Source organism: Ursus arctos, unplaced genomic scaffold, assembly GCF_023065955.2.
Source record: "Ursus arctos isolate Adak ecotype North America unplaced genomic scaffold, UrsArc2.0 scaffold_16, whole genome shotgun sequence".
Taxonomy (NCBI): domain Eukaryota; kingdom Metazoa; phylum Chordata; class Mammalia; order Carnivora; family Ursidae; genus Ursus; species Ursus arctos.
In genome coordinates this window covers 22,895,806-22,909,406 of record NW_026622830.1, presented here as the reverse complement: position 1 = coordinate 22,909,406, position 13,601 = coordinate 22,895,806, and the positions used below count along the sequence as shown (strand labels likewise).

At 49.7% G+C, this 13,601-nt stretch overlaps 1 protein-coding gene across 4 annotated transcripts in view; it reads left to right on the top strand.

Annotated features, from left to right (window-relative positions):
- The window catches only part of CEP250 (centrosomal protein 250), a 44,460-nt gene that overhangs the window by 8,161 nt on the left and 22,698 nt on the right, over nucleotides 1-13,601 (top strand). The window contains exons 3-18 of one of the 4 annotated variants that reach the window (XM_044385785.3): nucleotides 106-162; nucleotides 1,061-1,143; nucleotides 1,375-1,540; nucleotides 2,525-2,631; nucleotides 2,859-3,110; nucleotides 3,340-3,419; nucleotides 4,387-4,486; nucleotides 4,707-4,803; nucleotides 6,536-6,643; nucleotides 7,163-7,324; nucleotides 7,861-8,039; nucleotides 8,378-8,560; nucleotides 10,285-10,429; nucleotides 11,281-11,427; nucleotides 12,115-12,345; nucleotides 13,367-13,560. In XM_044385785.3, the coding sequence (XP_044241720.2) occupies nucleotides 106-162; nucleotides 1,061-1,143; nucleotides 1,375-1,540; nucleotides 2,525-2,631; nucleotides 2,859-3,110; nucleotides 3,340-3,419; nucleotides 4,387-4,486; nucleotides 4,707-4,803; nucleotides 6,536-6,643; nucleotides 7,163-7,324; nucleotides 7,861-8,039; nucleotides 8,378-8,560; nucleotides 10,285-10,429; nucleotides 11,281-11,427; nucleotides 12,115-12,345; nucleotides 13,367-13,560 (2,291 nt within the window). Of the gene's footprint in view, nucleotides 1-105; nucleotides 163-1,012; nucleotides 1,144-1,374; nucleotides 1,541-2,524; nucleotides 2,632-2,858; nucleotides 3,111-3,339; nucleotides 3,420-4,386; nucleotides 4,487-4,706; nucleotides 4,804-6,535; nucleotides 6,644-7,162; nucleotides 7,325-7,860; nucleotides 8,040-8,377; nucleotides 8,561-10,284; nucleotides 10,430-11,280; nucleotides 11,428-12,111; nucleotides 12,346-13,366; nucleotides 13,561-13,601 lie in introns of those variants that run through there. The other 3 variants (XM_026503379.4, XM_026503369.4, XM_048222172.2) reach the window with 3 other exon arrangements.

Genomic DNA, 13,601 nt, shown 5'->3' with positions numbered 1-13,601 from the left:
AGACCCTGTTCACAGCAGGTTTGCCCAAAGTCTTCCCGGGTCCTTTGGTTTGGGCTGTTTGTATGAGCCATGACCGTCACCCATACCCTGCTCTGTTTGCCTCAGGTGTTGCAGTACCGGACCTGGTGCCAAGAGCTGGAGAAGCAGCTGGAAGCCGCTGGGGTGAGTGAGACTGTTTTGTGTTTCCCCGGAGCCCTCAATGAACATACCTGAGGGAGGTTGGGGTGTGATAAGGCCGTGTTTGGTGGGAGTCTCTCTCTCTTCCGCACCTGAGAGCTTTATCCCACAGATACTTTCATTGGATTGGCTATTCCAGGCCTGTCAGACGCAAACCCTTGGCTCTCTGAGGACAAAATGTAGCCTCAGGAGATTTAATCAGACTGGAAAGGATGTAGAATCAGAGGGAAGAAATGCATTTTTCCTCCAGAAGGTGTCAGTGTTTATCTGTCTTAGACATGGGCCTTTGCAGGCCTAAACATGTTTGTGACAGAGGGATTTATTTGTGCTGTTGGCTGGGTAGAACTGGCTTTGAAAAACCCATTACTTTTGTTCCAGCTCCCTCTCAGCACCTTCTCACATTACCCTCAGAAAAGTTCTGTCAGCGGAAGGGAAGAACCAAAACTTACTGAGCACCATTCTATGTAGGCCAGGCACCATTAAGCATTGCCATATAATGTTCTCACTCAATCCACAAGGCAACTTTCTGAGAGGAGCGGTGTGTCCTTCATTTTGTAGTGAAGACTTTGTGGCTCAGAGAAGTTGAATAACTTCCCGAGGTCCAAAGCTCTATGTTATGCTTGTTGGGTTGAAAGCTCTTTTCACTACCCAGCGCCATCTTTCAGGAGATGTCACTGGTTCACTTTTGGAGAAGGGAATGCCATGGATTTACCTTCAGGATGTAGTGATTGAGAAGAGAGGCATATTGCTAACAGGAGAGAAGGAATAAAAAGCGGGTGGCTGCAGAAGGGGGCATAAATGAATTGATGGTTCTCTTCATCTCACCGTCATCTAGATGGTGTTCTCCTTGGAGGTAAATAAGACTTGTTTCTGTCTGGCTAAGGGACCAACCCCTCAGAGGTGGGAAAGTGTGGCGGAGCCAAACCTGGAGCAGCTGCTGGTCCGATTGGAGGAGGAACAACAGAGGTGATGAACCCCAGGGTCTCTGGCGGGGGTGATTCTGGTGGCCCGTGGGTTGAGAAGGCGGAGGGGGCACCTCTGCCCTGAGCGCTAACATGGCTCAAACCACGGACCTCAGCCGTAGCCCTCCCAATTCCTGGCAGTGGAAAATTCCAGTGTTTGTCATCTTACTACGAAAGGTCCAAGGGTTGGATCAAGCCTTTATTTTGCACTTGCTCCTGCCCCTCCCCAGAGCAGGTGTGAGAGTCTAGCAGAGGTGAACACCCAGCTTCGACTGCACATGGAAAAAGCTGACATGGTGAATAAAGCACTTCGGGAAGATGTGGAAAAACTGACAGTGGACTGGAGCCGAGCCCGGGATGAGCTAATGAGGAAAGAGAGCCAGTGGCAGATGGAGCAGGAGGTAGGAGGAACAGGGGGCTGGAACTACAACAGGAGGGCTTGCACTCTGGGCACCAGCCTGGTCCGTGCTGGACAAGGGTCCCTTCAGGACCTGGATGGAAGCTGATTTATTGCTAGAGTCCCCGGGCCTTCTCCCCACTCCGGCTGATGGCTTTGCCCTGCTTTGGCTCTTGGCTGACTTCTGTCCTTACCTGCCTCGTCGAGGTTTTGTTGACAGGTGGCATGACTCTCAGAGCAGCTCTGTTCCTGCATGAGGGGCTAGCTTCGGTTCTAGAAGGATCTGAAAGCTTGCCGACTCCCCTCTTCTGGAGGTCTGCATATCTAGATGCTAAGGAGGTAGCTATTAAAACCGAATGGGAAAGAAAGACCAAATACAGACCCTGGGGAATTTTCAGATCGCAGCGCAAGGAAGTGAATGTTTTCTGAGCCTTTGCTGGGTGCCAGGTACTGTGCCAGGCGATTTACATATGTTATGTCACTTGTCCTCGTTGTAAGTCTGTGGTAGTAATGGCAATAGCAGCTACTGTTTATCTTTTTCTTTTTTTTTTCTTTTTATTTTTTCAAGATTTTATTTATTTATTTGACAGAGATAGCCAGTGAGAGAGGGAACACAAGCAGGGGGAGTGGGAGAGGAAGAAGCAGGCTCATAGCGGAGGAGCCTGATGTGGGGCTCGATCCCAGAATGCCGGGATCACGCCCCGAGCCGAAGGCAGACGCTTAACCACTGTGCCACCCAGGCGCCCCTATCTTTTTCTAATCAGCTCAGAGGAAGGTCAATGGCATCTCAGGCCCTTTGACCTCTTGAATACCACTGCTAACTTTATTAAACTCTTCAGCGTGACCTGAATACAGACACCTGTTCATAAGCTATCTCCCGTGAGTCCCTCCTTCCCTCCCCGGAGTAGTCAGGAGGAATCCAAGACTCCTGTGCTGGCAAAAGACAGTCCTCTGCCCTTTGATATGACCTGGGTTTCTGAACACACAGTTCTTCAAGGGATACCTGAAAGGGGAGCACGGTCGCCTTCTTGGTCTGTGGCGGGAGGTGGTGACCTTCCGACGCCACTTCCTGGAAATGAAGTCGGCTACTGACAGGTTAGTGTGGAGATAAGAAGGGAGGTTTGCCCCTACCAATTCTAGACTTAGGACAGTGGGCTGCAGGGGACAGGGGTTGGGGGGTTGGAAGAGTTTGTGGGGAGGGATAATATTGTTGGATTCAGATGATTTTCCCCAGACCCGCTCCTCAGGCTTCACTGGGCCTGATCTCCGTGCTCCCTTCCCCCATCCCTACTGGAGTCTGCTCTTTCCTTGCCTGTACTTAGAGACCTGACGGAGCTCAAGGCTGAGCATGTGAGACTTTCAGGGTCCCTGTTGACCTGTTGTCTGCGCTTGACTGTGGGCACCCAGTCTCGCGAATCTGATGGATCTGGGAGACTGGATGGGAATGAGCCAGCCCAGCTGCTGCTTCTACTAACCAAGACCCAGGAGCTGGAGAAGGAAGCCCATGAAAGGAGCCAGGAGTTAATACAGCTGAAGAGTCAGGGCGATCTGGAGAAGGCCGAGCTGCAGGATCGGTGAGATGGGGTGGGGTCTTGGGAAGGGGTTGCTGAGGGTGTTGACTCCCTGAGGGAGGTAGAGAGAGCTGGTGGGGGTTGGGGGTTTGAAGAATATTCCTCCCACCAGAGGGGAAGGAGAGGTGCCAGAGGGAGTCTACTTTGGAACCCAGTGCCACAGTTGGGGCCATGTCACTGCCCTCTGTCCCAGACTGTCTTGCAGCTCAGTTTCTGTCCTGTTGATTTATAGAGCTAGCTGTGACTGTCGTCTGTCAACACCAAACTACTCCCATTCCCAGAACAGCCAAGCTCTTCCATGCTTCCCTGCCGGTACATGCTGCCCTTAGCCTGGAACGCTTCCCTCGCTTCTGCCTCCACCTTATCCTTTAAAGCATGGTTCTGAGAAGCCTTCTTTAACCCCCGTAGCCTATTAAATTTCTATGCCCTGGTGTGGTCTTTTGACCTGCTTGTTACAGCATCGATGTCACTGTTTCTCTCTGATAATTTAGCTTTTTAAATTTTTTTTTTTTGGTTAGGTTCTTCTATTTTTTTAGATTATGATAAAATAGATTTTTAAAAAATAATAGTAAGAAGGGCAGGGACCTAAGCAAAGAGCCCAACTGAATTTCCAGACAGGTTTGGGCTTATACCCCATGGCTAGGGTTGTGTCACCACCTATTGGTGGTGTATGTAAATAGCAGTTTGTTTTGGTTTTGGTTGTGAAGGCAATGGGAACGCAAGGACGGAGACCAAGTGTTAGTAAATCTGTCTCCAGTGCTTTGCACTTCATCTGCCCTATAGTAACATTCAGTGAATGTTTGTTGAAAAATACAATGATTAAATGAATGGCCGTACAGTGAACGAAGGCTCTTAGAGATGGCACAGAATAAAATTAAGACGAGGCAAAAAAAAAAAAAAAAAAGAGTTAACTCCTGGATAACATTCATTCAAGAAATATTTATTTAGGGGCACCTGGCTGGCTCAGTAGAGCATACAACTCTGGATCTTTGGGTTGTGTGTTTGAGTCCCACACTGGGTGCAGAGATTTCTTTTAAAAAAAAAATCTTAAAAAAAAAATTTATTTAGCTACCCATATAATACCAGGTACTGAACTCCAGGATATAGCATTAAGTGACAGAGCTATATGATGGTTTTCCTGAACTTTGAGGTTAATATCACAGAAGTTGACCATAATCTCCTCCAAATTACCCCTCCATTTTCCTTATCAGAGACCCTTGGGCTGGAGGGACCTTGGGACTGTCCCATGTGGCAACTCTGATATTCTTATTGGCTTCAGGGTGCTTGACTTCAAGATCAAGCGGGGCCTGGAAGGGCCTGGTCCAGGGCTTTCCTTCAGCTCTCGGGCCCCCAAACACGTGTTCCAGCCTTGAGATGTGGTAAATCCTGCATGTGTCTGAGTGGCTTTTGACTCCTCCCCTTCCCCCCAGTTCAAGGTCATAGTGTCATGTGGTATTCAGGGAGTGCAGGGGCTGGGGGCACCCAGGTGGCTCTGGGGGGCTGCAGTGGGAGCATCTGTTGGGGCTGGGGTATGCTGAGTGGTAGCTCTGTCTACCTCAGTGGGCCGCCCGCATGACAGTGCTGTGCTCTTCTCTTCAGGGTGACCGAGCTCTCTGCTCTGCTGACCCAGGCTCAGAAGCAAAATAAAGACTATGAGAAGATGTTAGAGGCTCTGAGAGAGACAGTGGAAATCATGGTACATGACCCTTTGTTCTAGAAAGGAGTTGGGAGTAGGCCTATAGGTTCCTTGTCCTTTGCGGACAGATGATGCAGGATACCAGTTAAATGTTCCTTGATAAAAAATTGATAAAAATAAATGTTGGCTGAATCTGAAAATTAATTAACTCATTCATTGGTAAATACTGTGTACCGTCCCTACTGTATTCCTGGGGAAACTGCAGTGATGTGCGTGCTCAGGGTGTCCTCATCAGAGAGAGTGGGACACGCATTATGAGGCACACTGGCAAAGAATGGGGATGTGTGAGAGTCATATGGGAAACAACGGACGAGTATGGCAACAGCCAGCTTGGAGAGAAAAGGGCTTGAGGAAGACGTGATGGCTGCCGTCACAGATCTGAAGGACTGACATCGGGGGAAAGAGTTGGCTTGTTTAACGTTTTCCAGCTGGCCCAGGCAGTGTCGGTGACTAGAAGCTACAGGCTGGTAGGGTTTGTCTAGCAGCGAGAGGTGCTCAGTAGTTGAGAGTCTGTCCTGTGCAAGAGTGAGGTTTGTGTCCCTGGCTTCTCCTCGGCCAGAGAGATTATCAAAGGGACTCTCTAAGGCTGGACTAGTTAAAACCTCTGGCTTGACTCCACGTTTCCTTTTGTTTCTAAGAATTTTCAGATCTCTGTTTTTAGGCAGATCCTGAATGACCATCCATATGCAAACCTCTAGTCTTCTTATCCAAGCTGGGATCAGCAGGGACTCAGAGTTGTTGATGCCTTTTGGGTTCCCTTTGGTCAGAAATTTGCAAGTTCAAATGTCCGCAGTGCCCAGATAACACCAAAGAGTGAAGTGGGCTCAGTTGGAAGGATTCTGGCTGTCTGGCACTGTAAGAGTTGGTTTTGAGTGCAGTAGGGGACACTTGATCTTAATATTAAGGAAACGATGAGGCATCGTAGGGCCCACGGGGCCCCGAAAAATACATGTCTTCTCTGGAGGAGGCACCCACTGTTCAACCTCAGGAAATTACTGCCGTGTAGGAATGGGGGCTGGTGTGGCCCATCTGTTAACTTTTTCAGAAAACAGAAAGTCAGAATTTCTCAATTCATAAAATCTCTCAAAATCTCTCAATTTGTACATGCCGGTTCAAGTTTTGTGCAGGCCAAAGAAAACATAGCTGCAGGTCTATGTCTTTAGGCCTTCACTAGCGATAGGATCAGAAGGAACTGAGGAAATCTTGAATCTTCAGGTTCGTTGCTAGCTCTAGGGCTAGGGGTTTCTCTGGTCTAGCCTTAGGTCTCCAGCATCAATTTGCTGTTCAGAGACAGCTGCCATCCTGCCTCCTCTGATAGCTGACATTTACTGAGCGTTTTCTTTGCGCCAGGCACTATCTTGAGTAACTTACATGCATCTTTTCCATTTAAGCCTCAACACAAACCTGTGAAGTAGTTGCTATTAATTATTCCTTTTTTAAAGAGAAAAGAAGCTCAAAGAAGCAGTTGCCTAAGGTTGCCAAGCTAGGATGTGACAGAGTAAGAGCTCTAATCTAGGCGGCCCGGTGTGGAGCTCTGATTCACTCACTCTGAACTCTTGATCCCCACATCACACTGTCCTCAGAGTCCTGGGACAGCAGTGGCATTCACGTGTGGTCAGGGAAAAAGTAGAGTTGACCCAAGAGACAGAACGAGATTCTGGTTGATTTGGGGGCTTGAACGGTAGATACTTCTGCAAGTTTGGCTCACAGCTCTATCCTGTTCCCTGTTCAGGAGACAAATCATGCAGAATTAATGGAACATGAGGCATCTCTCAGTAGGAATGCCCAAGAGGAGAAGCTGTCTTTACAGCAGGCGATCAGGGATATAACCCAGGTACTGGTAAGCCTTCTGTTTGTGGAAACCCGGTCATGGCTCACCCCTCTACAGGCCTCTGTGTCCTCTTACTCATGCCTAGATTTCCACTCTCTGAGATGCTGGGTCTTTGAGGAATGAGTTCTCAGAGTGTATTTGAAGACTGGCACCCGAAGGGGTAGCTAAGCATTCACGTGCTGGTCCTGCCGTCTGGAACAGTCCCTCTTCCTTATTGCCAGCTGCAAGCCTCAGGCCAGTGGCTGGATTCTGGTCTTTGTTATGTCAGTATCCTCTCCTTTCTTCATTTCTTCATCTATTATTACCTCCTAGAGTGCTCTAGCCTTGCTGCTAGTCCTAGGTTTGGGTGACCAAAGGTGAGTAGTTGGAGGAACCAGTCCTTTTTGTTTTTGGATACTCTCCTCCCACCTGCAAGGGAGAGGACGTGAGAAGGAAAACGTCAGGTTTGTCCAGGATGTAGTGTTAGTTTTTTGTGTGGACTCTAGGCCTTGGTCAAGAGGGTAGTGACTCTGCTGTGTTGGATTTCAGGTCATGGTGGAAGAAGGGGATGATATGGCCCAAAGCTGTGATCAAGAGAGCTCCTTGGAGTTGGACGCTAGTGGCCTCTCCTCCCAGTTTGATTCCCAGGACCCAGACAAAACCCTTACTCTGGTGCGTTCAGTGGTGACTCGAAGACGCCAGGCTGTGCAGGTGAGGACCCCACCATTCCTCCTCAGCCACGGGTGTGGATGTCTGAACTGATCTGTGCCCCGGGTACCCTCCTCGCCTGGACTGCCCCTTTCACTCATGACCAGTCATGAGGTGGTTGGTCAGCACACCCAAAGTGGTCATTAGAATCTCTCGGTGTCTAGCCAGTTGTGCTTGTGGCTAGTGGGCACATTCTGTGTGCCCAGTGGGATGCTTCACTTTGCATGCCATCTTCATATAGCATTACGCAAAGATAGGCAACGGGAGCCCTGGGAGACCGTGGGTAAGTGTTCCTGACTCTAAGGGTCCCGGCCACACTTAACCGTCTCCGTGACCGCCCCCCACTGCACGTCTGAAGATGAAGGACCCTGAGACTCTAGGCACCACCGAAGCCCAGTCATCTCTGATCCTCTGCCTTCTTGGCTGGCCACGTTTCTGTTCTTAGCTGACCCTCGCCCAGCCCCGCTCTCAGGCTTCTGACACCCCTCCTTCAGTCTGCCCTCCTGCTCACCGTCTCACTTCTGTCACTCCCTCCACAGGACTTAAGGCAGCAACTTTGGGGCTGTCAGGAAGCTGTGAGCTCCTTGCGACAGCAGCATAATCAGTGGGAGGAGGAGGGCGAGGCCTTGAGACAGCGGCTGCAGAAGCTCACCGGGGAGCGCGACACTCTGGCAGGACAGACCGTGGACCTCCAGGGAGAGGTGGAGTCTCTCAGCAAGTGAGCAGGGGGCCGTTCGTCCCCCACTCCTCCCTGAGGAGGCTCAGTCCTCATCCTGCCATTTACCCACTCCCTGCCCATTTCTGGTTGCCTGCCCTCCCCTCCCGACACCCAGGGCTGTCCAGGGCCATCTTGCTTTGTGTTCTGCTTATTCCTGCTCACTCACTTTTGAGTCTTTGTGATGATTAAAAATAAAAACAAAAACGGTTTCCTGCTCAAAAGGGAAGATGAGATTGTAAAGGAAACAGACATCTCTCTCCTTGGATCCTGCGATGTCTGCTTCCAGGAAGGATTTGCAGTGCCAGGGTTTCTGCTCATCTCTGGTCTGCTTGTTGCAGGGAGCGGGAGCTCCTGCAGGAGACCAGGGAGGAGCTGCAGCAGCAGCTAGAGGTGCTGGAGCAGGAGGCGTGGCGGCTGCGGAGGACAAACATGGAGCTCCAGCTGCAGGGGGACTCGGCTCAGGGCGAGAAGGAGGAGCAGCAGGAGGAGCTGCACCTGGCTGTCCGGGAAAGGGACCGCCTGTAAGTGTGCCCGGTGCCCTCCTCCCTGGGGCTTGATTTTCCCTTCAGTTCCAATCCCATCCATTCCCATCTCGCAGAAAGTGGAATACGTGGAAGCCTGGCGTGCGCTGGGTTTGCATTAGCTTACGGCTCCCTCTTTTGCAGAAAGATGAATACAGAAAGTTCACCCAGGCTTTGCTGAGCACCCCTAAGAGCTGAGACACTGTTGGGGGGAGAGAAACAAATAAGACACAGGCCCTGATCTCAAGCAGTTTGCTGTCTAATAGGGAGAGCAGACATGCCCATAGCGAACTGTGGCATGAGGCCAGATGATGTATGAGTGAAACAGAGCTTCCAGCTGGGGCCTTTGGGAGCGTGGCAGTGACAGTTAATAATTGAAAGCCTCATGGAGGAGAGGGTGGCTTTTGAGCTGGGCTTTGACATATTTTGATTGGTAGAGAGTTGGGAGAGGGGCAGAAGGGACAGATTAGCAAAGAAGGGGACGCAGCAGGTTCATGGTATGTTCAGAGTAGGCTAGGCCGGCCGAAGAGTAGGACTTATCCAAGTAGTAATGGGAAGTGAGTTGGTCAAGAAAGAGAATTCCAGAATCAAGAGACCGAGCGAATCTATAAATTCCTCTATAGAATGTCACAGAAAAAGCAAGGACTTTCAAGCTGGCAAAAGCTTGGTTAAAATTACGGCTCCTCCACTTGGGTAGATTATTTTATTTGTAAAATGGGGATGATAGTATTTACCGTGACGTATCACTGGGAAGGTTAGAGCACTGTTTTGCAAAATCCTGGCATAGAGCCTGGCATGTGGTAGGTCTTCAGTGACTGGTAGCAGGGTCTGTATTCGTCACCTCTGGTAGATCCCCCTCCTCTCGTGTGCTGTAGCTCCTTGCAGCCGGTAGGCACGAATACTAGAATCTTGAAGGACTACTATAAGGATCGTGACTCGTGCAAGGAATGGTCTCCCCTGTACCAAGGACAAGAGTAGACAATCCACAAAGATAATTATGTTTTTAAATTTAATTAGTGTTAATTGATAATACTAATATAATATATAATATAATATAATAATATAATATAATAATAATAATCCCTCTAACCACAATATTTATTATGATCCGAAAGTCAAAATTATTTAAAAAGACAAACACAGGGGCCCCTGGGTGGCTCAGTTGGTTAAAGCATCCGACTCTTGATTTCGGCTCAGGTCATGATCACAGGGTCTCAAGCTGGGCATGAAGCCTGCTTAAGAATCTGTCTCTCCCTCTCCCCCTGTTCCTCCCCTCCTTTTCTCTAAAAAGAAATAATAATAATAGACAAACACAGAGATCCTCCTATCTGTTTCATCTGTCTCATTTCCCTTCCTTTTGTAGGCAGACACTTGAATTGCTTTCTTGTTTGTCTTTCCAGTTGCTTCACACCAATACATGCATATGTTCTTTTTTTTAACTTAATTTAATTTTATTTTTTTTAAACGCCCAACGTGGGGCTTGAACTTGTGACCCTGAGATTAAGAGTTGCATGCTCTACTGACTGAGCCAGCTAGGCGCCCTGTGCATATTCTTATTTCTCCCAATGTCAGGCTTTATTCACTTCATATGTCATGGAGGTCTTACTGGTTTTTAGAGACCTTCTTCAGTCTTTTGCATGGCAAAGGTAATCACAGTCCTGTTACCTTTTGGGGTGTGGCCACTCCCTGAGATTGCCCCCAGCCTCCTCTCCTTTCCATCCTAGTCAGGAGACGCTGGCAGGCCTGGAAGCCAAACAGTCAGAATCGCTCAGTGAGCTGATCACTCTTCGGGAGGCCCTGGAGTCAAGTCGCCTGGAAGGGGAGCTGCTGAGGCAGGAGCAAGCAGAAGTGACCGCGGCTCTGGCCAGGGTGCGCGGGCCTCTACCCCTTGCTTGTTGGGTTGGGGGTGGGGGACTTAGAAAGTTGTGTTTCTAGGCAAAGGGCATGCAGCCTGCCTCATTCTTCACCCTCCCAGCCACGACCCTTCGTATTCCCTGTGTCACTTACTAGCCTCTGCTTTCAGGTTCTGTCCCTCCCAATGTACTCTCTCTGTTGGAGTTAGAATGGTTTTAAAAGCGTAAATCCGGTTACATTGGTCTCCTTCCTGTAACCATTCAGTGGCTTCCCAGCTGTTTGGTGACACATTCAATGCCCTTTGCATCTTCCCCGAACTGTTTCCAGCGTCCTCCTCTCTCCATATCCTGTCCTAACTCCCCATCCACCTCGGCTCCTGCCACATAGCACTGATTACATGCTCAGCTCTGCCCTGCTCTTTCATGACTCTGCTTGCCTTTGGGGTCCTCTTCCTTTTGCCTGACTGGTCTTTCCTCTCCCTCTAACCACAAACTCTTCCTCACCTCTTAATACCCACCTTCATTGCCAGCTCTTCTACCAAGCACTTTTGATTCCCCCAAACTGAATAAATGGTTTCTTTGAGTTTCCAGAGCACTGTGTGCTTACATTGTCTGTGAAGTCATTGCAGTTCTAGTTGTTTGTACATCCTGGTGTCTATGCCTCTGTACTGTGAGCTCCTCTCCTACTTCTCGATGATTGAATGAATGAATGAGTGAATGAGGGGAAAACTTGTTTAGAATGTAAGGGAAGGAATGGAGTGTCACCTGATCTCCGTACAAGGACAGCAGCAGGTGCTGGGGACGTGAGCTGCTCACCGTGGCAGGAAAACTGGCATAAGGCAGCCCTTTAACTCTCTTCGTTTTCAGGCAGAACAGTCAGTTGCAGAGCTGTCGAGTTCTGAGAACAGCCTGAAGGCTGAGGTCGCCGATCTTCGGGCTGCCGCTGTCAAGCTCAGTGCCTTAAATGAGGCTTTGGCCTTAGATAAAGTTGGACTGAACCAGCAGCTTCTCCAGGTGAGTGAAGACTTCTCTGATCCGCAGGGTAGGTCTGGGCCCTGACAAAAGGCAAGCCAGTGACTAATAAAGCTGATGCCCGTGACAGGAGCCCAAGACAGATCGGCTCCCAAACGTCCCGAAATGAGCAAAAGGAACATTGGTGGTGCAGAGGACAGCCAAGATTATAAGGCCTGGGCTTAGCCGTTAAAAATAGTCCCCTTTCACAACTACAGCAGAACCACCTTTGGTCTGTAGGGTAAAATCACCAGGGCCAGGAAGAAGGCCTGTGTCCTCTGGAAGGAAGACTAGGTGTTTAATCCCATTGCATGAGATAACAGCGATCTCCAGAAAAGGATCCACTGAAGAGCCTACAGCTCAAAGAATCTTCTCTATAGGTTGCACATTTAGCATGTCTCTTCACTACCCCTGTTACCTTGAGCCCTAGAAATGTTCCAGATTCCCTTTATTCTGAATTCTTTGAGAGTAGGGTGTTTGCCTTTTTAATCACCACCCCCAGCATCAAGCCATCCAGTACCTGGAATCCCACCGCCAGAGCCAGTGAATGCACAGCCCCCCGTCTCGTACAAGCCTTCCTGTGTTGCTCTTTGGAGAATAGATTCACATCTCACTTGGATTTCTGTCTTAGCACTTGATCCATAAACTGTAACCATTTGTCTTTGACGCCTTTCCCATGTTGCCCAGTAGTTAGAACAGGAGAACCAGTCTGTGTGCGGCAGAATGGAAGCAGCCGAGCAGGCGAGAAACGCTTTGCAGCTGGGCCTGGCGGAGGCCGAGAGGAGCGGGGAAGCCCTTCGGGAAAAGAACACGCAGCTGGAGGCTCAGCTGCGGAAGGCAGAGGAGAGCGGGACTGAGCTGCAGGCAGAGCTCAGGGGCATCCAGGAGGAGAAGGAGGAAATTCAAGAGAAACTTAGCGAGGTGAGAAGACAAAACGGGTACCATCACACGAAGGCATCGCACGGACTCATCCTAAAAAATGAAAACTCTACAGAAACGGTTCAGAACGTGAAAAGGTCTTATTTCCTAAAAATGACCAGTGTTACTAGTTTGGGGCACATCTTCCAATTTTTTAAGAGATCCTGTAAGAATCCTTCAGATTCTGAGCTACCTCACAGCCTCCAGCTCAAATTAGATGCCTCCCCTGGGTCTCTGACAGTACCTCCTGAATATGCCAACGCCACACTTCGCACAGTTGACCCTGCACCGTGATTATCCGTGTATAGTCTCCACCATGAGACCCAAAGCTCTTTGAAGGCAAGGCTGTGTCTTGTTTTTATTCCTCCATCTTTTTTTTTTAGATTTAATTATTTATTTTAGAGAGAGAGAGCATGCAAGAGTGTCAAGAAGGAGCGGCGGGGGGGGGAGAGAGACACTTAAGCAGACTCCGTGCTGAGCCCAGAGCCAATGTGGGGCTTGATCTCACAACCCTGAGATCACGACCTGATGTGAAACCAAGAGGCAGACAACCAACTGTGCCACCTGGGCGCCCCTATTCCTCCATCTTTTAACAAAATGTCTAACACGTAGCAGCAACTCAGTAAATTTTTTTCTGAACCAGTGACTCAGCTCAAAAGTCCTCTTTCTCCTCTGCCAAACTTCTCACTGCTCTAAAAATGATACCTGATCTTCCTTCCCAGAGTCCCTTTCTCAGAGGCTGATCACTTCCTTCCTGATGTTTTGTGTGTCTTAATACTTAAGACTAAAAGCTCCTTCAAGGTAGTTCTCTTGCAGCCATAACACAGGGTCTTGCACAAAGGAGAGCATGCTTCCAGGGCTCGGAGTTCTATAGGCTGTTGCAGGAGGTAGTATTTGAGCAGACAACGGTCAGGACTCGCAGAGCTGGGTCCAGAGTCTCTGAAGGGCCGGTGGCCCTCGCCTGTGATAGCACCCTGCGGGGATCCTGCCTGTGCTCTGTATCTTGCCGGTTTCTTGCTCTCAGGCACGTCATCAGCAGGAGGCAGGCTTAGCACAGCTGGAGCAGCTGCATCAGGAGACAAAGCGACAGGAAGAGGCGCTTGCCCGGGAAGTCCAGGAGAAGGAGGCCCTAGTACGGGAGAGAGCAGCCCTCCAGGTGCGGCTGCAGGCTGTGGAGCGAGACCGGCAGGACCTCTCTGAACAACTGCTGGGGCTCAGGTAGGGCCCAGACCCAGTTCGGCCGAGGGCAGAGGGAGCTT